This window comes from Trichoplusia ni, chromosome 11 (genome assembly GCF_003590095.1).
Source record: "Trichoplusia ni isolate ovarian cell line Hi5 chromosome 11, tn1, whole genome shotgun sequence".
NCBI lineage: Eukaryota > Metazoa > Arthropoda > Insecta > Lepidoptera > Noctuidae > Trichoplusia > Trichoplusia ni.
Genome location: NC_039488.1, coordinates 13,367,249 through 13,394,572, shown reverse-complemented (window position 1 = coordinate 13,394,572; position 27,324 = coordinate 13,367,249). Strand labels below are relative to the sequence as shown.

General features: G+C 36.1%; 2 protein-coding genes across 2 annotated transcripts; one reads left to right on the top strand and one right to left on the bottom strand.

Moving 5' to 3' along the window:
- Positions 1-759: 759 nt before the first annotated feature.
- Positions 760-27,252, bottom strand: LOC113498606 (cationic amino acid transporter 2-like). Its single transcript, XM_026878683.1, has 14 exons — positions 26,900-27,252; positions 22,116-22,364; positions 19,460-19,588; positions 18,702-18,857; positions 18,181-18,285; positions 17,721-17,858; positions 17,044-17,192; positions 16,667-16,764; positions 16,365-16,504; positions 16,037-16,139; positions 15,028-15,173; positions 14,095-14,261; positions 13,551-13,659; positions 760-4,249 (listed from the first exon to the last, which is right to left on the bottom strand). The coding sequence occupies exons 1-14, from the start codon at positions 26,991-26,993 to the stop codon at positions 4,110-4,112; spliced, it is 1,923 nt and encodes a 640-aa protein (XP_026734484.1). The 5' UTR covers positions 26,994-27,252; the 3' UTR covers positions 760-4,109.
- On the top strand, positions 7,217-10,086 carry LOC113498607 (lipase 1-like). The gene has a single exon (XM_026878684.1). It carries the CDS (start codon positions 7,528-7,530, stop codon positions 8,704-8,706), a length of 1,179 nt encoding a protein of 392 aa, XP_026734485.1. The 5' UTR covers positions 7,217-7,527; the 3' UTR covers positions 8,707-10,086.
- Positions 27,253-27,324: the final 72 nt, after the last annotated feature.

Genomic DNA, 27,324 nt, shown 5'->3' with positions numbered 1-27,324 from the left:
TACTTATGGATTTGACCAGTTGATGTTGTTAGTTGCTATCTATAAAATGGCTAAGCTAAAATAGGTTATACTGCTGTCAAGATAAGTTATACTTTTAGAGAAGTGAATCCCATAAAAATGTGTTGTGATAGATGTGTGATCGTTTTTGTGTATTTGGATACATATAAACATTGTTTTGAAACTCGCACCCGACTAGTTGCGGAAACGGGTAATCCTATTCCTAAACTAGTCAAGTTGTCACTAGTCGCTAGTAGAACAACTAGCGAGATATAATCATGTCATAAAGGAAATTCCTTACGAATATAACATTGACGTATATTATGCATGTAGTTAATTAAGATTTTTTAGAAATCTTAGAGAATTTTCTATCAACCAATGAGGTGTATTCAAAAATAAATGCAATGTAAAGATTCATCGTGAGAATTACAAATTGAATTTATCAATGTTTATATGTAGCCAAAATGAATTTATAAAGTTAACTTATTAGATTTAATACGTAATTTTAAGCATTAACAAACTGTGATTTTGAATGAGTCGATTTTATTATTATTTGAGAGAACGATTAAATGGTTACAACTTGGTTTTGTAATTCTTATTTATAGATATATATTGCTTGTACCTTCAGGTTCTGTAAATTACTTACTCCTTAGAGTTTTAATTCTAATTTCATTTTAATGAAAAATAAGCCGCCAACATTAAAAAAATAATGAATGTGCAGCAGTTTTTGATATTTATGGAACATTTTCAATAAAACAAAGGTTTAATTTTATTAATACTCTATTTCACAATTCACTGATACATTAGTCAGCTTGCTGTTTCACAGCCAAAGTATTAAGTACCTAACATTTTCTACAGTTCTAACCGCTAATTAAATTTAAAACAATCTTATCATAATCAAATAAACAATATAACGAACAATATCGATCGTACCAGAAACAAATGCATTGATTTAATAGTAATATTAAAAATCTTACATGATTATTTTCCATTCCCTTGCTAAACACAAAACTACGAGAAAAAAAGTTAAGGAGTATTATAAAACAAACACGATTATACGAAACAATATTTAAAAAAATAAAACTTAATAGAAATTAAAATAAAATACTTTGGCGCAATACGTTAGGAACCTAGTCACCTAGCTAAGTAGGTAGAGATTCATTTAATCTGGGTTGAATTGTAGTTATTATTAAATCTAAATTAGACGGTGCGTGTAATATCGTGAAGGATGCAATACATTGCCGACGATGGTGTATTACTTTTGATACTAGACCTGTGTAGCTACGCAGTGTATTGCAAATTGCACGTTATTTCTCGCGTTATCTAAATAAGTTTTTATATTGACGTTAACTGGTTTACACAAGCATTAAGGTAATGTTAAATCAACAGTACGGTTATTAGAAATGTTATGTAATACAAACTCATATATCATCAGTGGCGCTAGTAGCGCAGTCATTACTTCAAAAACTGTCAAATATGTTCTACCAAATTTTAGTTCCGATTTACGTCACCAACTAATATAATTTTGTCGTAATTTATTATATTTATCGCTTTTTATACTGTTGATGTTTAATACTTGTTCAATAAACACTGCGATCTGCTTATATGCATTAACAATTATTGGAAATCTTTACCACAGTTCAAAAATCATAAAACATATTTTTCTTAACTGATCACACAATAATTTTGAATTCGAATCAATCGATTTACAACATTTAATCATCCGATCTAATAAAAAAATGATTCAAGCATCAATTGGTCTTAATTTATTAATTGAAGCATCTCAGACAAGCGTGCAAAGCATGTGATATAAGATGATTCGTACATGTTTCAATTCAAGTCTCCAATAGCCGATTATTAGTCTTACGAGTGCCTTGTGTTTCATATATGTATGGACATATTCGAGTTAGTATTCGATCTGAGACTGATCGAGTTATAGAAATTTGTATTGACTTGCCTATGAATACACAACCACTTTATAATATGTAACTTTTTTAACATTCTCAAATTATTATTTTTTTCAAAATTTTCATAAAAATGCCTTTTATTGAAGAAAATTTAGGCTATATAATATAAGCTTTTCTTAGCAAATATGTAGAGTGATTCTCGCACTCAAAAGCTCTTTGATATTCCTTAAGGCTTTACAAAAGCATTAATAATTTTATTCTTACACACTAAAAATATAGTTTAAAATACATAAGTATAAATATATGAAATATTTTCACACAGATTAAATAAGTTATAATATTTAATTAGTTTTGATATTCCAGTAAATGTAATTTAATTTAGTCAGATTTATAGCTACTAAGCGGTTTATTTTCAATAATACTTAAATGTAAGTAGATTAACAAGATAAAACCAAGCCTTTTGGTTAAAAATTAACTTTGACCTTAATAAGTAAGTGTTTTGCCTTCAACTTTAAATAAACTTCAATATCTTTGCTCTTTAACTACAATGTTTAAAAAACAATTATATTTACTAAAGCCAAGATAAAAGCCATTAATCTTTGTACGAAATAAACCCTTATTTCGGAGCAGTAAGGTCGATTATTGTTTGTCGTTGACACTGACAAGCAAACAACTGTAGTCTTCAAAATACAAAATACAATGGGAAAATTTCATAAAAAAAACATACATCTGTCAACTTATGTGATTCTAAAAGCCAATCACAGCACTCGAATGATACTTTAAACCAGGGTACGTCAATATGTACTTTAAAAGATAAATATGTACTATACCTCTTAAACTTAATAATTAACTTGAATTTCAAAAAATGCAATCATTGTAAGTACATTCGTAGGTGTTATGCAATAATTTAAACATACGTTTACTAATTCGACTCAAAGCTTTTAACGTCTTAGGCCATATGGGATAGTGGGATATAGGACTTTTTTACTTGCGACATTATTTTGCTGTATAGGGAATTACGAAAATAATTTATATGACATTTTCAAATTATACACAAATTTGGAGCAAGCTAGTCGAGCTAAACTTACAATAATGTTTGACGTACATAATCGTGTATTAAGATTTGTTGCAAGCAGGGATCGAACACTTAGCAATGAGACTTTCTATACCACTGCACAATACGTACGAAAATGTATTAATTTCACTACGAGAACTTAAAAGCTTATCCTAAAATCGATTAGTAATACTATGTACCATATAGTTGTGTAATCTCTACTACACGAAATAAATAGCACATAGCATATAAGTTATATAACGCACAACATTAACAAAAATCAATCTAGTTACTTACGTTCTTGTTTTTTTTATAACGACTTCCTCCCTTAGGTATTTAGTTCTTGTGTTGGGTTGATTTCACAATCATTCAAGTCACATGCATAATAACACCCAGCCCGAAATTTCGCTTTTTAAAATTTGATGTGTATGTGAAAAATGTCAGTATTATAAAAAGTGTTATTGTCAGTCGGTAGGCAAGAATATAAACTACAAGGAAGTATTATTCCACAATAGATAGTAGGCTCGAATATTTTGAGTTCAATGTTTACGCGGAAATCCATCTACAAGGCAGTAGACTTTTTTATAACTTCATTCAATTTTATGGATCAATATCTTGAACGATTATAAAACATTCATCGACCTGTCAGATTATGACAAAGACCTGGCCTAAGTATCAGTATTAAGTACCATACAAAAATGCAAAAAATCAGATTATATCATAAATTGATACGGACCTATGGAATACTGAAATATTAACACTACTAAATGTTGTCAGTAATCAGTACCTTGATTTCTGTTATGCTGGGGCCACACTAGTGGCTCAAGTCAATGCAAACTAGCGCAATAATTTTTTCGTAAATTTTTCGACGTACCGCCACTTGAGCTATCGCCTAACGCTAAACGGTAAAATGTTAAATTTTTAAATTATCGCGTTACGTCTTGGCTACACACTTACGGTTAACATCCAGAATTTCTCTTTAGTGTGGCCCCAGCATTACAAGAGTTAAGTAGCGACAGATTTAAGAAAGTATCGTTAATTTGTTTTTGAATACTCGTACGTGTATGTCCTCAAATACTAGATATAAAAGAGACGACAGTACTAGTGGGGCTGACAACCCTGTCCTGTGGGTTGTCGCAGCGGGCCGGGTGTCAGCCGAGCGCGTGCGTCAGGCCGTTGTTGAGCAGCGCGGTCTGGCTGTCGCTGTGCAGCTCCGCCATGGGCACGCCGTCCGGCTTGCGGCGCCGCTCCGAGCTGTGCCACGCGCCGTATGTCGCGTAGATCAGGAGACCTGGACCAAAATATACATTAAGTTAATTATGTTTGACTTTAGTACAGTCATTTACACTTTAGGGCACACGGGCCACAATACTACTAGCATATTTCCTGGACTTTTACGCAGTTTATATAGAAAAGCGAGCAGTGCTAGCTTCAACTTTATGCGTCGAGTCCCTATAAACTACAGTAAATATGCTTGTAGCGGCGTTTTGTACTTGTGGCCGGTGGGCCTTGTGCGACGACCCTTATAACATGCAGTCAATGAGATACCATAGAAGTTTGTTTTTTTCGCTATTACAGCTATAGGTTAATCATTTTCTGCATGTACAGAGCAACAAAAGTCGTTGAATACTAACAAATCTACAAAAAATAACTAAACATTGGCACTGAGCCACAAAGTAGCCTTATTTTAACAGATGTGTACTATTAAATAACCGCAAATAGCAGGCGTCTAAAATGTGCCTAGTTCAAAGACACATTTTAAGATTATTAAAGGACATTACTGAAGTGACGTCTGAACAAGGTAATAAAACACTCATAACCAACCTTGAGACACAGTTCTTCAATCTTTATAATTATGTTAATCTATATAATAAAACTGTTAACATTAAAATAATAACTACACTAGGAAGTAAAGAACTTGTTATGTGCAAGTAATACACTACTGAGCACATTAAACACAATAATTTAAAATGGCCAATTGGTCTAGTGGTTAGTTACCCTGACTGTTATACCGGAGGTTGTGGGTTCGATCCAACCCAGGACAAATGTTAGTGTGATGAGCACGATCACTTTTGTTGTGTCTTTGTGTAATTTGTCTGCAGTATGTATTTATGTATTTGGAAATAATTAAGTATTTTTTTCGGTTGTCTTGGTCTAATAATGCAAGATTTGTTTAGTTTGACGCTAGATGGCATGGTGTGAAACTTGTGGAATATTATATTTAACTACAAACAAATCGACATTAATAGTACTGATTGGTTATTTTTTTATATATCCGGATATGTTTTAATCGAGATCTTGAAGGCTCAATAGATTCCAATACCTGACTAATGAAGTAACAGATTAATCGGCTAATTTGATAGGAATAATACAGGTATACATATTATTTAATTATACACCTTGGCCGAGCACCTCAATTACACAGATTTTGGCCTTTTGGTTCATTGCTTTGTTGAGTGCCGTTGTTTATGAAAACATAATAATTGCATAGTTATATCCTGACTCCTGTTGTCATGAAGGCTTTAAGGTTTTTAACTAACAGCAATTGATTTCGGCCTCAAATTAAAAGCAAAGAAATAGAGTTAATATTGTGTTGTTCTTATAAATACATAAGTATTTCCGATTTTGCATAGAACTTGGCTTTCATTTTTACATTTACGTTTTTTATTTCTATTGTCACGTGTTTCGCTTTAGTATTTCATTTAATTTGTACATTTAACGTTTAATTGCTGAATATGATGAAAAAGGAACTGCATTTTCAACATGTTCTATACCTCTTGTCTTAAAATCGCACATAGCATTTAGTTAGACTTATTAATTCGATACTCAGGCTCAAGATATAACAGAAAAAAAATATAAGTAGAATAATTATTATGTTGTTAGGCGTTTATCGATCAGCTACACTGAAAGTATGAAAAGCTTACCAATATCAACTGTGGGAGATACAAATTAAATACGTATAATGCGGAAAAAATACTGTTTCTAATTCTGATAGAACGCTGCGACCTTTAGGAGCCAGAAGAACGTCCCGTCCTTTGTTCAAAAACACGTCTATTACGTATTTCGTCAGGCTTCCCCTTATTGACCGCGCGGCATATATTATAAACCTTCACGTCATTTAATAAAAATATATTTTGTCATGCGACATTTACGCCTGAATATGCCTGCCTTTGTTACAACAGGTATTTTTTGTTATATTTCTAGTTTTCTATTAATTTGTATAAATTATATAATGACAACAAAAGTATTATAATAATTTATTAAATTATTTAAATCTGTTTTGTTATTAATATTTATTCATGCATGGCTATTAACATTCGGCATATGATAATAATGTAAATGTTTTGAACTATAGATCATTCTAAATTACATAACGTAAAAGTCGCGAGAATTAATTTAAAAGGTAATTTTAGTAATGAATTTAAAAAAAAATATGCGTTGGAAATAATTTATTGCGGATATGTGGTTATTTTTTAGGGTGGAAAGATACTATTTATATTTAAACTTTTTTTAGATTTCACGCATTTCTCGTTTAATGGTTTGTGTTATTAATAAGGGCGCACCTATATGCCATTTGTATAACCCTGATCTGTTACTGAGAATTTCGGAGCAAAAAACCCAAATTATTGTCCTCGGAACCTAAATAACGCGACCAGAAGCGTATAACATAAGGTCAGTTGTGAAGAGCTTAATATTATTTTAATGAATGCTGGTAAAATCCTAAAATTGTGACCTTTTTGCCATCGTGAATTTTGCCATATAATTCGTAGACAAACTTAAAAATAGATCACTTTCTCTTACCCATCTTTTTACCAAGTTATTAATGAAAGTAGTCTAAATCGATTCACAAGACAACAAATGATTAAAAACACGCAAAATTAAAAAAAAATGATATAAAGGCTTTATAAAATAATTATAGCAAGTAAAATTCGCAGTGATGTTATTTAAATGAAAATTATAGTTATGGTAGTATAAAAAAAACTCATATACACACTTAAACGCACATTAACCCTGAAAACCTCACCATTCCCTTTATGGTCAGTGTAAAAAGTAGCCAAAGTTATTTGTAGTATGTTCCGGAAACGCAACCGCATCAATGCGTAGAAGTAAAAAGAACCTGAAGTCACAAATGATATCAAAAACCGCCAATAAAAAAAAAACATAAAAATGAACTCCCTAAGTAGTTAACGCATTAAATTAATTTGACAAGCAACTTCGCGTATAAATGATTCCTAGACCAACGTCCTAGGTTTACATTCTCAGCAGATTAAAACCATAATACATGGAAAATACCTCAAAGAAAAAAAACAGGAACCAAAGCAACCACTTCCGCATAATATCGCAAAAACAGCAACATTTAAAAAGTTTGCATTAATAATCCTAGACTGACACATGTTTTACGCACGAAAAACGACATTATAAACCCATGTTGTTGTTATGACTAAACGTTGATAAATAAACAAAATCCAATGAAAAAATACGTTTAAACGTATATAAGACGAGAAACATACAAGTTCACCTTATTATGGAACGACAAACTGGACGTGGCACAACTCGATAACTGGAAAAATGAATCAATTTTTTAAGCTTTTAATCTTAATCAGTGCAAGTGAGGTGCTCGCTCAGTCCACATCCAGAGACTACTCTGAAGATGCTAAACTAAATTTTACTGGTCTCGCCAACAAGTATGGCCAGAAGACAGAAGAGTATGATTTCATATCTCAAGAAGGATACATCTTGAAAATGTTCCGCATCCCCGGGGACCCGACCCGACCGGTGCTGTTCATACATGGTGCTGTGGACTCTGCGGACAGCTTCGTAGTTCGGGGCAACACTTCGCTGGCCGTCGCATTAGCGAGGGATAACTACGACGTGTGGGTCACCAACTTCCGCGGCAGTAAATACTCCCGCAGACACGCGAGCCTCGACCCCGACGCAGACCGAGCGTACTGGCAGTTCAGTGCACACGAAATAGGATTTTACGACATAGCTGCTTCCATAGACTTGGTTTTAAGAATAACTGGTGAAAAGAGATTGAGTGTTATAGCATATTCGGAAGGGACAACGACCATGTACGTTTTAGGCTCAACCAGGCCCGAATATAACGATAAAGTCAAAATATTAATATCGTTATCGCCGATATGCTATTTACATAATACAAAACCTTTTATGTCTGCTCTCCTGAAAACGGGACCGGTGTTGAACACGTTACTACAAGCAATAGGCACAGAAGAGTTGTTAGGTGCTAACTCAGCAACAACAGCGATCGTCAACGAACTGTGCAACCCAAAAAACAATGGATATGTGACGTGTTTACTAAATGGTTTATTCCTTTTGACTGGCTCCAACGCTAAGGAAATCGAACCGGAATTCTTCCCTGTGATATTAGGCCATTTCCCGGCCGGAACTTCCCGAATGAACTTGAATCACTTGCTGCAGATTAGTCACAAGAAGAAATTCGTCCGCTACGATTACGGTCCGATTAGAAACATGGCCGTTTACAACAGCCTCGTACCACCAGAATATGACTTGAGTAGAGTGACTATGAAAATAGCGCTTTTCGTCGCTAAGAACGACAACATATCGACGCTAAAAGATGTCGCATTACTGAGGAAGCGTCTGCCGAACGTCGTGGACTACAAGGTGATGATCGACGAGGAGTTCAATCACGTTGACTACATTTGGGGGAGAAATACCCACAAGACAATGTTCCCAATGTTATTCAAGATTTTAAATAAGTATAATTGAAGGAAGGTTATTGAACTTTGTGTTGTGAAGTGTTTACAGAATTCAAGGGCTTTTGATAGTCGTGACAGTCGAGTGCTGTGATAACCGCTACCGGAGCAATAATGAGACTGTATCTAATGACTGTTATTTTGAACTAAGATTGATAGGTTGAAAATGAACTGCATAATTGCAAGAGACAACAATATGTGTAAGTTTATTTCAGCTTTCAATTTTGTTGCCGTGACTTTTAAAGTTTTGTCTTGTAGAGTCAATTACATCAGGTTCCGCGGGCAAGGGCGAGGTCGATAACGCCCGTTTATAATTAAGGTAGATTCAAAAAATGTACTTGTAAGGTCTTATTATTATTTCCATACGCGGTTTTACAGATTTACCTCTGATAAGAGGTTTATTTTACATTTTAATTGAGCTCTTAATTACTTCTTCTTATTTATTAAAGCCGAAGATTAATTTTCGGCGTTATGTAAATTTTATAAGTAAAACAAAAAAACGCAAAATAACAAAGATTCGTGATATAGTTTTGTACGAGAGATATATTTAAAAAATTAACGTTATTTTAAAAAATGTTAACGACTTTTATGACCGAAACAATAGTTTTCAAAGACAAAATTCGATTTTATTTTTTTGCGAACTTCGTGATGAACCCCAAAAGTGAACAAATATCTGACGTACCTAGGTACTATCTGTATCTGTACTACTAAAAGCAAAAGTGACAATAGTGAAAGTGGCAGAGATCTAAACTTATTGGGAGGACTGATCTTTTGACACTTTCTGTCAGCTTGGGGTCGATACATACCTGATGGAAAATGCGTCATTGGTTGATGATTGTGAAGATGATAGTTGCGAAGGTTGAAGGTTGTAAGGACGTTACGCGACTGATAATGTAAGACGCATTTTCCATCAGATATAAATCGACCCTTACGTAGGTTATTAATAGATTGACTAAAAGACGACTAGAAGACTGAGTAAAATCATGCGAGAGCATCAACTTCACACATAGTATAGACATAAATATATACTGCATAATTTAGCGAAAGTTAAGTTAGCGAGGTATACCTAGTAGTAACTAGTGTGACTGAACATTATTATATTGACCACGGTTCTCGCTAGGCTAGAAGCTTTTTATAACAGGCATTTTTACTCGATATAAAAAAATTAAGACATATACACGCTATTGATATTATATGCAGGAAGCCTAAAATTGTTTACATCAAAAGTGTTTTAGAGACCTAATTAAGACATTAAGATGCAGAATTATATTTAAAATGATCTAATAAAGACTAGAACAACACATATTAACAAGCGGAAGTTTTCGTCACATAACTTTTGTGAAATCAATTCAGATTATTACACAAATTAAATCCTTCTGTAAGATATTAATTTTATGTGTTTTTTACTTTACCTCAAAATAAAGAAAATACTGATTTACAGTGAAGGAGTGGTGACATAAATGCGTGGTAAAAATTCTGCCAAGGAATGACGTTACGTGTAATTTTTGTTTGCGGATCAAAGAAATAAATACGTGTCAAATATTATTCATAATTCAATCTGACGGACATTAAATATTATGTAAACAACTTCATTATAAGATTATCGTTAAAAACTAGTCAAGATTAATGTGATACGTTGGTTTTGTCCTTATTCGACTAACTAATATAAAGCTGAAGAGTTTGTTTGTTTGAACGTGCTAATCTCAGGAACTACTGGTCCAAATTGAAAAATTCTAAAATTGTGTTGAATAGACCATTCATCGAGGAAGGTTATAGGCTACATACCATCACGCTGTGACTAATAGGAGCGAAGATACAATGGAAAATGTGAAAAAATAGGGCAGGTATAAATCATAACTTATATCTTCTAACCACGCGGACAAAGTCGCGGGCAACTGCTAGTATTACCTATAATATAATCCAACTATTCGTAAGCGCATTTTTATGTTTGTGTGCATAAACTATTTTATTGTGTTTTTTATAATAAAATATCTATAAATAGTATGTTATTCAAAAATTTTGTTTTTCTTTGCCTTATTGACCTCGCGAGATTTCGGTTTCGGTTTCTAGAACACAAAAAAAATTTTTTTATTCCGTTATAATGACCTTATTTTATTCTCAGCTTACTTTGCTCAAACTTAGCATCTTAAAAATATAAATTTTCAAGATTTATTTTTTATTTAATTTTAATTTAATGTAACTAATTTATTTCATTCGCAACTCGCTAATTAGGTCTACGGGTGATTGAGAAACTCCTAACAACTGATAAGTAGTAGTTGTTTTTCGTACGTATGTACAACGATTACACCGAGACGTCTCATCCGATTTAAATGATTTTCTTTCATTATATTTTTCACTGACTACAAAAACGAAGGTTTATGTTTCTCATAAGTCTCAATTTAGTTTGTATTTACCTATATCCCTATACAGCCAGTTATTAGAAAGTCGCGGTTAATTTAGTCTACCAGTGAAGGGAAGTATATATGTATTTTCTTTATTAACTGAAGTCTATGTGTATTTTCAACCACTTTAAAAAGGACTGGATGAACCGATTTTGTTGATTGTTTTTCAATTTAACGTCAAATTGCTGTCATTTTCAATGTCATCACGATTGGCAGTAATTTTCTAGTGGAAATCGGTTGTTGTAAGTTTTGTTCTTTAAGCAATATTATTAATTCAATAATAACCTCTATTTTGATTATATTTCCGCCTTTTGAATACCCAGAATAATTGCTGTATTGAAAAACCAAACTGCGCACATTCTTATAGCAACCGCAGAGTCGAGATTTATGCTTCCTATGTAGGAAGAATTAACAATACTTGATATACCTATACCTAAAATTTGAATTCTGTGCTTATTTAAAATTACCTACTACCCTTAAAATATACTGTTTTAAATAAGGCAGGGTAGATACATAATCCTACTAATATTGTGATCGCGAAAATTTGTAAGTATAGATGGGTGCTTGTTATTCTTTCACACAAAAACTATTGAACATATTGGGACAAAATTTGGCACACAGAGAGTTTTGAACATATATAAATACATATTGTTCCAATAGGGATTTTATAATCCCGTGCGATCATTTGCGCATTGTAGCGGGCGCAGCCGTTGGCAACAGCTAGTTATTTCAAGTTATTCATGCGTATTTTTCGAGCTAGCCCAAATAGTTTAACAACCCACATCAATATTTAAACATAAACTGACGTGACTTCATCGCCACCTCGTCAGCTCGTGATTAAGAACTCCTGTCCCACTGTTTACTAATTACACCATTCGCTTTGCTACTGTAGAGCGAAGCGGGCAAATTCGTAAGTTCTTTAGTAAACTACGTTATCATTTTATGACTGACCAATGACCATACATACTACGGAACGGATTACTCCAGCCAACCATTTCCGCGTTGACAACCGATCCAAAAAGACCGTCGTGGAGGATTTAGAGTAAGAGCGGCATCTGTCTTCCTCACCCCTTTAAGCTGTTTGGTAGGCAAAGTATTTCCGTGAAAATTAGATCTAGTATTTTTAGAGAGCCACTGATCCTTGACTTTTTAAAAAGCCACATGCTTCGAAAATTCATTGACTCGTAACAAAGACTATTCAAAATTCCGTCATGAGGAAGATTAACATAATGTTATGTTAATTTTATGTTAAAATATGAAAGAGTTTGACTACCTGTTACATTTGTTTAAATTAACATACATTACGACCACCCAATGCCCGCGACTTTGTCCGCAAGATAAAGGAAATAGATAACATTATTAGGAAAAAGTTCCTAAACCAACTATAAAAAAATATTGAGACTGTCAAAGAATAGATAATTTGCAATAAGAAATATTATTCCTATATGTAAATTGAGATGTAAACAATTATATCTTTCAAATTTGATCAAACTGTTTGCGAACAAACAACGTGACATAATTTATATTCTTTAACTAACTGTTGCCCGCGACTTCGTCCCCGTGGGTAGAAGATATAAGTAATTATTTATACCTGCCCTGTTTTTTTCACATTTTCTATTGTATCTTCGCTCGTATTAGTCGCAGCGTGATGGTTTATAGCCTAACGCCTTCCTCGATGAATGGTCTATTCAACACAAAAAGATTTTTTCAATTTGGACCAGTAGTTCCTGAGATTAGCGCGTTCAAACAAACAAACAAACTCTTCAGCTTTATATAGAAGTATAGATTATACTTATAGTATAGTATAGATTATCCAAATGTGTATTTTACAACGTGTTTTATGTAGCTTTGAAGTCTAGATATCTGCCTAGCTTCTAAAACAATGGAAATTCAACTGTATTACCTTAAGTTTCGGTGCATATTTGTATAGCATTAAGAATCCTGTTTGGAGTATACTGCTATATAACGGCATTTTATTTCGAAGTTATTTTCACTTTTATTTGTCACAAAATACATTAGTAAGAACGTTTACTAACTGTGAACGCGATTAGTGATAGGGTTTTGTGTTTTATCATCATTAAAAAGTAAAGAAGATAAAAAGCACTTAAGTCTTAGGTCTTACTAGTAAAAATCATACTGGTAAGTGACGTCACACGACATTTTAAATAACTGTATCGCGTTTATTTTTTGTTTACGAGGTACAAGAAATAGTACATATCCACATTTTTTGTAAATCTGTCAAACGAAATAACCAGATTTCTTTCGTCGAATACTATAATAATACTTATCGTATGAGTTGGTCTTTACAAATGTCTGCCCAAATTTTAAGAAGAAGGTAAACAAGCTATTACAATGTAGATCTTATTGCCGTTCAAATAAGAGTTCTGAAATTCTTGCCGACGCAACTGCCACTCTATGATAAACCTTAACACGATATAAATAAGGTAGGACTTACCGGCGGCGATCCAGACGGCGAACCGCACCCACGTCATGTAGTCCAGGTTCAGCATGAGGTACACATTGATCAGGATGCTGATGCCGGGCAGCCAGGGGACCAGCGGTACCTGGGAGAACATACATGTTAAAGCTGATTACTTTAAGTATACCTACGTAACATCGACCCTAAATGTAAGTAGGATATTTTTTTTAGAACAAAAATATGCAACTGACTTTAAATAAAAACTACTGGTCCAAATTTTAGGAAGTTTCTATGGGAAAAAATGATAGCTTTTTCATGTTAATGCAAAAAGACCAATCATCGGTTCGGTTCCAAGTGTTGAGGGAGCGAGCGATCTTTTTTCTTTAAGTCGTTGATAAAGCAGCAGAGTGTAGCATTGTTTTGCCAGATATTAAATTAAATCGTAAATATGGTGGTACGAGGTGCTCTTTCGTATCAGAGTCCAAGGCACATTTTGGGTCGTTGAGCCAAAGGAGTAAGTTCATTCTAACTCCGTTGGCTCAGCGACCCGAAATAAATTTGAATATTGTGTATGTCTCACCGAGAAAGCCAGCTTCTTATCGGACACGGGCTGGCGGGAGATGGCGACGAGCGTGGACACGACGAGCGCGGCCCCCAGCCCCACCAGCGCCAGCGCGCGCGCCTGTCCCGCCAGGACCAGCGGCCCGTACTCGTTGATACTCCACATCAGGAGGAAACACCACACGCCTGGGACACATGGTACGTTTTTAATTAAATCCAATAATAATATACATATGTACAGTCCGACAGACAGATTTCTAAAAAAATTAGAACACATTCTTCATTTTAAAACATTATTAAAAAGTAAAGAATTAAAATCAGTTAAGATGATGAAATGTACGGTAATTGGGGCTAGTAAAAAGAATACTCGTAAGTGACGTCACACGAGATATTATTTCACTGTATCCCCTTTATTATTCGATTACGGGAGCCTGTCTAACAGATAAAACAGTTTTTGTATACAAAATACTATATTGCTTCACTGGGCTTTAAAAAACATTGACAAGCAAGATTTTTTAGGTTTATTGCCAGATCCTTTACATTTAAGCATAATATTGCCAAATAAGCAGCGCTGCAAGAGGAACATCAAGCGAAAGCCGCATTCTGGGCGGTTGTTCTAAATTATCGGTTAAACTATTTTTTTCGTCTTCTATCAAGCCCAGTGCTGGGCAAAGGCCTCCCCCAAATCCTTCCATGATTCTCTATTCTGGCCGTCATGGAACCAGCCCGCGCGGTAAGCGTTAAGGTCGTCTCGCCACCGCTTCCTAGGCCTCCCCATCCGCTGGCTCCCATAGTGTGGTGACTTTGGCCCAACGATCGCTGTCCATGCGGCTAACGTGACCCGCCCAATCCCATTTTAGCCTGGCAGCCTTTTTACCGCCGTCTATAATGGCAGTTTAGGAACGCAGTTTTACCTAATTTAAATCTCGTTACGAGTAATGTGAGTACTGACCGTACAGCGTGACGAGTACGGACACGGTGAGCGAGCTGAGCCGCGTGGGCAGCGCGTGGCGCTCCGCGTTGACGAGCTGGCGCAGCGCCGCGCGCGCGCACCACTGCAGCCGCTCCGCGCCGCGCCCCGCCTGCGGGGACTCGTAGCTGCGGACACCACTAGCTATAATATACCTATATAGCTACCGGCACGGAACATTGGTGCGTGGTGTGTGGTTTTAGTTTTTTGGTATAAAGTGTCCCTTTTGCGGTATAAAGTGTGGCACGAGGCGAACTAAAGTGCAGTGACTCGCCCTCAACGCATCACGTCATAGCCATCATAAGGGATTCGTTCTTTGATGCAGTTGCATGCACCTCAAGACGACGAGTTCAATTGATTGGCGTTTTATTTAACGATGCACAAAGCGATACCCCGTGCCGGTAACTATACCATAACGAGGCCCACAGCTGGGCGTAAACCCTGCCTAATTTACGCTAAAACACTACAGCACATATAACCTCGTAATCGCTGTATCCAACGAGCCGAGGTATGCCCAAATAACACCACAATTAAATACTACTTATACAAAAAATATCGGCGTTGAAAAATAACTTATGATTATACCCTGTATATTTAGAACTTAGCACTCCATAAGGCCTGTGCCCGCTCCACAAACGCCCGCCCACCATTAGCCTCGGGCCGCTCGTTGATATTAAGAAGTGTTAAGCATCACCAGTACGTATAACCGCTCCGCAGTAGCGGCTTCGAGCCGTAGTTAAGTAGAAGTTAAAGCGGCTACCCTATTATCTCCCATAGTAGGAATAAGGATAAAAGTATAACAAACATTTTTATGGATGATTATTATCAATGGAACAATACTCTTACTGAATAGTCGTTATACACTTAATAGTCGTAATATTAAACAGACTACCTTTGGCAACCACTGGGGCATACAACTAGTTCCAAAAATCTAAATTTTAACAAATTAGTACTTATAAAGGTAATAAAAAAATATAACTTCAAATCTTACCGTAATAACAGAACACATGAAGCGACCATGGAATAAGCCAGCAGAGTTCCGATGGACATCATGTGGATGAGCTGTTCCAGCCTGAAGATCATGGCCAGAGTACCTAAAGCAAACACACAAAAATAAAATATCTTTAAAAAAAATGAATTTTGAAATGCAGAAGTGTTGCCTAGGTAAATGGGTTGAGGAGGTCAGAAAGGTCACTCCTTGTAAAACACTGGTAATTATTTGAATCTGGTTCGACTGGAAGCCGACCCCAACATAGTTGAGAAAAGGCTAAGACGATCATGAAATGCAAAAGTAATGTAGTATTTAGTTTGTCTGTTACCTGTAAAGAGACCAGCGACCATGGTCCCGATGAGCGGCGTCTGGTACTTCTCGCTGACCTGGCCCATGAAGCGGAACAGAAGCCCGTCTGATGACATCGCGTAGATGATGCGGGGGAGAGGGAACACCGCACCCAGGAGACTGTAGACAAGAGAAATTGAACCTTATGACATGTGGCTTAGAGATCAATTTCACAAACAAAACCGCACTCTTTTTAGGCAAAGGAATTTAGACTTTATATGTTGTAAGGTAAAGATCAATTTCCTGTAAAGGCACATTCTAATGTGAAGTTGATATATTTACCTAGAGCAAAGAGCGCAGACGGCTCCAACGCTGACAGCATACTTAGCCCACGGCCAGCCCAGCTGGTCGTACACGAACGGGAAGGGCGCCTTCTCGTCCTGGGTAACATCAAATATACGTCAACAAGAGAACAATACAGTAGTACAAAGATTTCTTAGTACTAGCCTCCCTAACTTTGACTTTATAGCTGTTGGCATAGAGTGCATAATTCTTTGAATGCAAAGTTTTTTTGTTACCACTTTTGTTAAACAATTATGAACCTTCAAGTTGTAGTTTTTAAGTTTATTTTTAGATCTTCAAAAAAAACCTTTGCGTTTTGCCATATGGACACCAGATTCTATTATGTAACTAGGTCGTAGTGATGAATATCTATGTACCTGCATGTAGTAGGGCATCATGAGCGTGAGTACTGAGGACACTCCGCAGTAGGCCAGGAACACCACCAGCAGCGAGGCCACTACTGCGAACGGAATGCTCTTCTGGGGACGGCGGGCCTCCTCACCTGCTGTCGCCACGCAGTCAAACCCTGGGAACCGAGAAAGCTTACTAAACTAAAAATTCAAAATGTAATGGTGGGCTTTAGACAGCCTATGCCGGCATAGTCATACCTCTGTGCTCGATACAGGTGATGTTGATAGTCAAATGTACGATACGAAAATAGCTTAGACATAGACCTTACAAAAGCGTACCAGTGGACTTTCTAGTGTATACGAGTTTCCAAATAGGTCTTGTTATTGATTGTCAAGAAAACTATTCACAATATTTTTTCTGTCTAGCACACTGTTGTTTTATTGTATTCTAGCTGAAGCCCGCGACTTCGGTCGCGTGGTAAGTAAGGTAAATATTGCGACTATAAATTAAGATGTAAGCTATCCTATCATTCAATTTGGATCAAGCTGCTTTGAATTTGCAAATTTGATTGAAATCGGGAAAGTAGTTTAGGAGTCCATCGCGGATAAACAAAGTGGCCCGTAATAAAACGGACAACAAACAAATTAAGCCGAAATCAACCTTATGCTATTGAAACACATTACGTTTTAGCCTAAGACCTTACCAATGAACCCGTAGAAGCAGACGGCGGCTCCCTTGATGATGCCGGCGAGTCCGTACGGCGCGAACCCTCCCGTTCCGAAGTCTTTGTTTTCAGACTTGGGGACTTCCTCCGCCGGTATACGCCAGTTCTTCGTGTCAGCTGTTAAGGAATGATACAAGAAAATGGTAAAACGGAGAAAAAGTGTATAAAAATATTTTATTGCTGAGCAAATTCTGTTTTATGTAAATAAAGACTGCACAGGCAAGTGCATTTTTACACAGAATTCAATGGAGATGTAATTTCCAAAATCTTTTAAGGGAGTCAAAATCTGATAAGTATAGTAATAGTATCATAGTACTAATAGTCGTATAGTAAATAGTAAGTCATCATCAAGACATAAAATTCTAGAACTACAAATTTCAGGCTTGCAATATTTAGCACATATTTAGAATATTAATTTCGAGCATAAAAATGAAGTTACCTTTGAAGGATCCAGAAATAATGACGAACAGCACGACACACAGGTTGACACCGGTGCAGAAGTTATTGAACTTCGTCGACTCCTTTACACCAAACGCGAGCGCCACTAGAATCAAAGATGGACATTTCAAATATGTGCGCAAAAGTAGATTAAAACAACAAATATCAACATTACGAAATTGAAGTCGTCCTAAACCGCTGAACCGATTCTCATGAAATTTTATGAGCATATTGGGTAGGTCTGAGAATAGGGCAACATATATTTTCTATACCCCTAAGAGCACTTCAGTTTTCATTCGTTAATAATGTTTTAACAACGTTGGCTGGGACAGCTAGTCACATATAATTTACGCCATAATCAATTTACTTTGCCGTTTGACACGATTTCCGAATTGTTTGCACTTTTTTTCACTTGAAATGCATTACTTAACTTTAAAGCCTATGTCCAATAGTGGACCACGATAGGCTAAAAACTTTATCTTCTTGGCTAACAATATAAAGCTATCAAGCCACAGTACTAACCAGAGAAGGCCATGATGACGGAGAAGGCAAAGAGGTCCGGGTAGCGCGCGAGGTGCGGCGTGTCGAGCGGCATGGCGGCCTCCAGGTGTGTCGAGATGGCCTTGTTGAGGAGAGAGTCCAGGTACTCACTCAGGGCCTTCACTACTGACGCCGCACCTAGTAACATACCACTCATAATAGTACACAAGTAACAGAGAGGCTATGGGGTGTAAGATAGGCCTGCGTTTCCACCAGATAAGTGCGAGTATGCATAGCGAGGGATGTGCTTGTAGAAAACTAATATTATAGAATCGTTTCATTTACCTCGCCTCGGTCAGCACAGAATTGGGGGAAACGCAGTCTTAGAGTGATTCAAGGATTAAAATTTGACAAGATTAGGATACTTTTATGTGTCTGAGTGTCGAGCGATCGCTCTTCGGTAAACTAATGTTCAAATGACAGACGTTTTTTTCTAGAGTTCCGTACCAGATGGGAACAACCTGAACCTTATCATTAAGGCTCGAAAGTCTGATTGTCTGTCACGAGAGTGTATTTCATGTGCGGATGAAATACACGGCATGACGCCATGTAATATTTTTAACTACAGCCGCTATAACAAATCATACTAAAAGAAAGAACAGCTAAAAATTAGATTATTGACGAACATATTTATCCTCGTCCCATTTGTACAGCCCTCTGTGTCGACAGTCCATCTCGACTATATCGTTTTATTATTAATTTACCATCGTATTTCAAGGCGTTACGATCGTTTGGCTTACCAATAATATACTCGAGTATGAGGTTCCATCCTATGATGAAGGCGATGAACTCTCCGACGCACACGTAACTGTACACGTACGCGGAACCCGCTTTGGGCACACGAGCGCCGAACTCCGCGTAACATAACCCTGGAATAAACGACAAATATAGTAATATTACATTACGAATAGATTCTAGTGGCATACATATGCACAAAGACACCCAGCCTTAGAGCAAGCATCCGTGGATTTTGATCACACAAACGTATGTCTTATCAGGGTTTTGGCATCATGACCAACGGCCATGTCGACTATCTGTGCAGCCAAAAAAACAGCGTGTGCCACATTTAGCAATCTGTTATCTACTTGTAGAAAAAAATCCTTCAATACTGTAACAACGTGCAATGGCTTAAAGTAGCGACGGTACGGTAACGAACATAATAAGAAGGTATTCAGATAAAAAAAAGAAAATATTTTTTGGACCTGCACAGCTGCTGTAGGTAGCTCGCAAATTATGAGCAGGCGCTCGCGCGACGTCAAACGCTAAATTGCAATGACATTTATTTGCAAGGATTTTAGTTTCACAGTATCTATACGTACACACACACACAATCACAAACAAATATCTTATCATACATAAACCCGAGGTAGGCAGAGTTCTACCTACTTTTTTTTTCTTAAACTATTATATCAGCTCAATAACAAGACAGTCTAGACTGATCCGGAATAGCGTCAATGCTTTGTATGTCAAGGCCTTAGTTAAAGTCCTTCAAAGATAATATATCAGTTTAATCAAGTGATAACAAAAAAATAATTTCATAACTTTCCTTGTATAAATACATAGCGACACACATAACATCCATACCTTAAATGCTTAAATAAAAATCATTTTTAACTATAGTGCAATAAGGTTCATTTTCGCAACTCTCTTTTGTAAAGTTTTGTAAATGGTCTGCCACTAAGGTTCATGTGGTGACGTAACAAGTATGCGTTGACTCAAATGGTTCAGATAACGATACAAATACACAGATTTCTAATTAGGATACTAAATAGTTTTCTATGTTCGGCACGATAATGAACTCTGAATAAAACGACCTGAAAAAGATACGAAATAAGTCTAGTAATATTTCATCCGTGTTCTTATTTTTTATGAATGCCTGTCCAAGGTGTATTGAGATCCAGATTTACTTAATTGTATCGTGTTGAACAAGTAACTGGGTTGATGAGGTGAGATAGGCAGTCGCTCCTTGTATTGCCGTTTGTATCATAAACAGTTATGGCATAATCGATTAATACATCTATCATGGACATAATAATATCAACCACGAAAAAATTTTTTCAAGGCATTTTGACAGTGGCGGTCACTGTGTTGTGAAGATAAGCTTGATAAGCGAATACTCCATAACATATCACACTAATATCATGATTGAAAAATTATGTGACTGTGTTTGTGCATGCGGTTGGACCGCTTTCAATGAAATTTTGTTGGAGTAACACATAGGCTACACATATTCGACTTCGTTAAAGGATGGTAATGAGTTGAAGGTGTTCCCTTCAGGGCCCTTTAGGGTCCATAGTGTACTATACTAATATTATGTAACACTTTTTCTTCATATAGAGTGCAATACAAATATTGAGTATTGAGTTTGCTGCTACAACTCATAGCCAAGCGGGCGAAGCCACGACACCGAGAAACATCTAGTCCCAGTACTTCCATACCAGATTTTATCGCAATCTGTCCAGTACTTTGGGAGTAAAAAGGTAAAAGAGGTACACCCTTTCGCATTTACAATATTAGTGTGATAAATACAAAACTCACCGGTGAGCATAACAGCGAAAGCTGCCAGACAGAAAGACACCACTACGGCCGGGCCTGCGTAGTATTTAGCCACTTCACCGACCAGTACATAGACTTGTATACCGAGTATGTTCCCGACACCTATCGCCGTCAGGTCGAAGGTAGACAGGGACCGCACGAGGCGAGCCGCGCCAGACGAGTGCCTCATCCTGAGATACTTCATCTTAGCACGTCTATCAACGGCATTTGGGAAACACCGTCGATGGACCATTGACCAACCAACAAATAGTTCTAACTTTTCTCTTGTGCTGCACATATATTAATTCTTATTGTTTCTTTTAAATATACACCTTTCTATTTAAACGAGTATTGGCACGTCGTAGTTGCAAGCGATAAGAGCACCGGTCGTTCCCTTTTAATAACAATTACTAGCCGTTTCCTATTAAACGTAATCTATCGATCGTTTGCCAATAATGCGGTGAAATTAGAGATAAACATTTGTAAAAAAGCTTATAGCAAAAAAAAACAAATACTTGTATATTTAAATCTTTTTCACTGGAGAGTTTGACTGGTCATACGGTCATACCTTAAGGAGTCAGACTTATCGTTATTCGAAATTTCCGGGATAATATTTTCATTTTTTTTTTAATCGGTAATAGATAGTTCGGCAGGTTTCAAAAAAAAGCCTTAATGACCTCGTACATACAACATACGTATGAGTAAACACAAAAACCGATAAGCAAACAAGCTAAACTAACAATTGGAAGCACCTGCCTAAAAAACGGATCGGGGTATATAACATTCTATCACAGATATAGATAGACCAATAGGCAAAAAACATTTTATTACAGATATAGACTAATATCCAAAAAAACTAACCTGCAAAGACGCTAGCAACAGCTGCGAGCAGGAAGGATAAAATGACAGCTGGTCCCGCATAGTTCTTGGCGACGTCACCAGCTAGCACGTAGACGCCGACTCCGAGGGTACTGCCGACGCCCAGCGCGGTGAGGTCGAGGGCCGAGAGCACCCGCGCCAGGCGCGCTGCACCCTCCTCGGCCGCTTTACGCCGGGAGAGGACCCCATAGGCGAGGCGGGCCACTCGTGACGCACCCGCTTTTAGGCCACCTGCGGAAAAGAAAGTGGTTTTCAGTAATGATGGTATATCCTGCAGATGTGATGACAACTAAGGTAATATCATCTTTCGACGGTGAGTAATGAGTATATCCACAAGTCATGTAAGAGCGCAAAGCATAGTTTCAAAGGAAAAATAATCTAGTCACATTAAATGTGATAAAAGCTATTCGAACAACTGAAAAAAAGATTAAGAGAAACATGAGGTTGACTAAAAACAACAGATAGATGATTGGCAAATCAAGGCACCCCCTTTCAAACAGTTCCGCAATAATCACATCAGGGTACTCCACAATATCAATAATTATATTGTGGAGTCAGGAGTAGCCTGATTATCATCAGCCCATATTCGTCCACAGCTGGACATAGGCCTGCCCAATTTTTCGTTTGCTCGCATCCAGCTCCGGCCTCTTCCCCGCAAGATAAACTCCATAAAATCGAGATACGTACCTAAGGTCAATAGAACGACGCTTCCCATTGAAGTCGCCATTAATTTAATGTTCCTCTGATACAACTGTTAGCAACAAAAACTACAATCAATTATGCCCACTACAGAAAGTTTAATAAAGAGCTATTTGGGCCACAGTTGAGAACAATTTTTGCGACATTATGGACAGCTAATAAAATAAAAATGTCCGCGTTTTTAATTAATATACAATCGATTTTAATAGCACTGATATGGAGAAAAACGACACACATAAAACCACACAAACTTAACACAGTAACAAATGCATTACTAAAAAAGTAAGAACTTCCAATTTTTTGTATTTTTTTTATTATTCGTCTGTTCTATGACTTTTAATATAAATTAGAACAATTACTGATCTAGTTCAAGCACTAGTAGTCCACTAGAAATCACCTTGACTTGTACAGTCGCAGAGTAAAATGCTGATGCTTGCGGAAGTACAAAGTGCTCATAAAGGTGTTCGGTATACAATCGCGCACAACGATGTTTTACGAAGAAGAGTCTTGTAAACAACAATATTTGTGTTCGAACGGTGATGATTCTCATGCTACATCCGTGTGAAAAATGTTATACTAGATCAGAGAATATCCTGTTGAAACCTGACCTACGTTCACTTCGGGAAGCAAGAAATGTTGTAAAATCGACTCCAGGCACTTGCCCGCCTTTGCTTAGGTACATTTTGGAGAAAATAGCTTCTTTTTTTACGTTCTAAACATGGCAGTCAGAAGAGCACGCTTACAGCAAATATATTATTTACTAGCTTTTCGCCCGTGGCTTCGCCCGCGTCAAGGTCGGTTATATCGCGTTTCCAAGAGAACTCTCCAAAAGTCCAGGATAAAAATTATCCTATGTTCTTTCTCAAGGTCAACTCTATCTCTGTACGAAATTTCATTAAAACCAGTTCAGTGGTTTAGACGTGAAAGCGTAACAGACAGATAGACAGACAGAGTTACTTTCGCATTTATAATATTAGTAGTGATTAGTAGGGAAGTAGGGATTTATTTGTGGGGATCGTTTCAAAGGTTAACTTTATAATATTATCTAATATCTTTATAAGTAGAGCACAATATCTATAGACTTTGTTGACGATTGTACCAAAAAATATTATTATTTGTATTAAATAAATTAGCACAATGTCAGAAAATAACATCGTTGCACGTTTGTTGCCTATGAATCTATTATTTCATGACAATATTAGCCTACATAAACTAAAACTAAATTTAATGTACCTAAGGCAACGTGGTATAGATTCTTGCCTATCTAGTATAACAAAGTGCTTGAAAGAAATTAGTTGCCTTCTGGCTTGTGAGAAGAAATTATAGGCAGTAAAAAGACCTAAAAAAAAACAAAATACAAGAGTACTCATGCTTAAGCCAGCCTGCGATTCCAGCCTCGGCAAAAAAGGTTAAGGACTCTTTTGGTCAGTCAAAGTCCGATGTATACCCACGCAGCGCTTTGATATAGGCGTATTTTCTAAATTTAATATTCACAAAACAAATAAGGCCTTTTACCTTTCAGAAAATACAAGAATACGATTAAATGAACTTACACAGCAACATCAGAAACCACATGATCACTACTACGCCCCACAGGGACCTACTCCCGACTGATGGCTTGCCAATAAAGATGTGAGGTACCAATTCAGTACAGTGTACCACAGCTCATTGTTAGACACCTAAACATTACCAGCGCCGTTTTTCCAAGGCATTAAGATTCATTTTGTTAATTCATTTGTAAGGGTATCGTGTGGTCTGCATTGTATGTCAATTGATCGCGCAGACATTAAGATATCAATACACCACATACTCAATTGGTGCAGAATGTTCGGCCTTATTTGATACTAAATAGTTGACCGCGGGTCAGGCGTATCTATAGGGTGTTTCAAATTTTGGACACCAAAAATGGCAAAAATAAAGTACCACGAATAATCAGCGGGAGGTAAGACCATCGATGTTACATACGGAGGCATGGCCTTTTTGCTTTATAGATTTTTGTGTCTAATTGTAAGTATGACGAAAACAGTTCGTATAATGGAAATACGTTTCGTAAATTTTACGTCATCCGACTTTAAAACAATCTACCATTGCCCCTGTCAAAATATTCGCGGCTAACACTGATGTTTTGTAAGATACGCATTACCAACCTCAATTATTATTTCTTGTTTGTTTTAAACCTTTTGGTGAGTTTAAAAAAATAAAGGGAACATTTTACAACCAAATACTGTTAATATATTTTCGGTGCACATTTCTGTATAACGTGAAAGTAGAGTGACTTTTTATGAGACAAAAATAAAACTACAACATTTCTGGGTCAACATACAAATTCCTCAGGCAAGCTGTCTTAGATACCCATGTATTAATATTTCAGTAGAGTGGATAGTAAAACATTCTTTACATACCTTCATGACATACCAAAAAATATATGTAACAATAAAATGCCACCCTAAAACCGGACACCCTGTAGGTGATTTTCGAGAGCTCAATAACCTCAGCTACAATATACCAGTAGGACATTTGGGTTACACTCTACAAAATAAATTACTGAAAGTACAAATTCATCGGTGGTATCATGACAAGGAAATACAGTGTTTATCAAAAGACATAATTTAGCCATTGTGCCATGTCTGAACAACTTAAATAATTATCAAAGAATTCATTAAAAAATTGAGAACTAAGTACACAAATAAAGTCACATGAATATTATGTCTGTTGGTAAGGAACAAGTTTGATTATATAATAAATTGATTATGAATAAATTTGCTTTAAACACAGTGGTAGCCCAAGCTTCTCTGCATCTATTTTTTTTTTAATAAATAATGTTCACTTTATTTAAAAAAAAATTGTGGAATAAAAGAAACACTCCATTTCAGCAAGAGGTATTAGTATGAAGTTACTGCTTATATTTTCTTCTTTGCGACAAATTATTGTGTGACACCCTGTAGCTGCATGATTAAGTAGGCAGGTACAATAAATCTGTGTAAATATAACTCTTGCAAACACATATTTACAATATATTATTCATTGAGCCCTTGAATAAAAATTCAACGACATGGCAGTTCTGAGGAATATGATATGCTGTTATTACATACAAAAATATGAGTTATGTTTATGGTTTGATACCCATAATGTATTAAATCATCAATATGATACTGTTAGGCATTTTTTTTTGTTACTAAGCCGTATTAGTATGAGCTTCAGTACTTAATCAGCTTCAGTAAGTAATGTACATGGGCTAATGCTTTTGCAGTAACCAGTTGCCACAATGTACGGAATACATATCTTCATTGAGTGATCAGCTCAAATACTGTCTCTGTATTATTAATTTTTTTCTGAGATAGAATAGTATTTGGGCGAAAAGTACATAACAAAATTTGCCTCGGACGAATCAGCCCCTTAAAATATTGAAAATTGATAGTAGTCCATTCGCCTGATTCTGGCGAACCAAATCACTTTTTTAGTCTAATGCCCTAATTAGACTACTAGACCATAAATAAGTGAGCCTCCTGTACCCATAGTAGTCTCTTAGGTTTACGCGAATGTTAGACAAAGTCCGTTAAAGTAATTTTATTAAAACCTCCTTTAAACAAATAATTTTAATTTAGTTACAATGCTATACTCTATAATTTCCTTGAAATATAATATAGGAGCATTTGCTAAAATGTTAATAGCAATTATTATAAATATTTAATTTGTGTTGAAGGATAATGTCAATAGTTGATAAATTTTAGGTTAAAATAATGTGAACCAGCATGGTTGGCTTTCATTTAATGTGTTATTTTGTCTTTTTATATTGTTTAAGCACATGCCATGTACCTACTTGCACCTTATTTTAATAATTTGATCAAAAAAAATATAGGCCCTTAAAAATCAACTACAAAATTTCAAATATAATTGATACTTCCATAATTGATTTGTAAATAACTAACTGACTCACTCCACATTTGCAATAGGTACGTAATGTTAAAAATTTAATATCATCTAGCAGTAGTTTACATACCGGACCTGGTCGCAATGTGCTGCTAATATTACAGAAATATATCGTTATAACGTTACATAAATCTTACCTTCCTCATAGGCCTCCCGCACTGTCTGGTTCTGGGATTCACGGCCACGTACACTTCCATAGTTTTCCATTAAACTATCGCCCGGAAAAGACATTTTAAAAAACCAATAATAAAACCTAACCTATTAAGTACATAACTCTGTTTAACACCACTAATACGTATTTTAACTATTATTTAGTATAACTTTTCTTAAAGAAAATGTAGCATGGCCTAGTTACGATCGTAAATACTTTTTTTTTCAAATATATTTCGGAATCCATAATCCGCACACACAGGTGAAATGTGAAACTGACGTTGACACTTAGTTGACATTTACTTTTTCAGAGACGTTCCCAGTATCGATAAAAGGTAATCAAACCAAAAAAATCAGACCTGGGCGCAATCTCAACATATTGTTATTTCCTCTACTGTAAGAAAATTTTCTT

What these genes read in the sequence shown, in the direction of transcription:
- LOC113498607 (XM_026878684.1), top strand. Translation starts at nt 7,528, where the DNA reads ATGAATCAATTTTTTAAGCTTTTAATCTTAATCAGTGCAAGTGAGGTG.
- LOC113498606 (XM_026878683.1), bottom strand. Translation starts at nt 26,993, where the DNA reads ATGTCTTTTCCGGGCGATAGTTTAATGGAAAACTATGGAAGTGTACGT. An exon ending in CATACTCGAGTATATTATTG is followed by an intron (nt 18,858 to 19,459) that starts GTAAGCCAAACG and finishes GTATGTTACTAG; the next exon opens with GTGCGGCGTCAGTAGTGAAG. An exon ending in CGTCATCATGGCCTTCTCTG is followed by an intron (nt 18,286 to 18,701) that starts GTTAGTACTGTG and finishes CTTTGATTCTAG; the next exon opens with TGGCGCTCGCGTTTGGTGTA.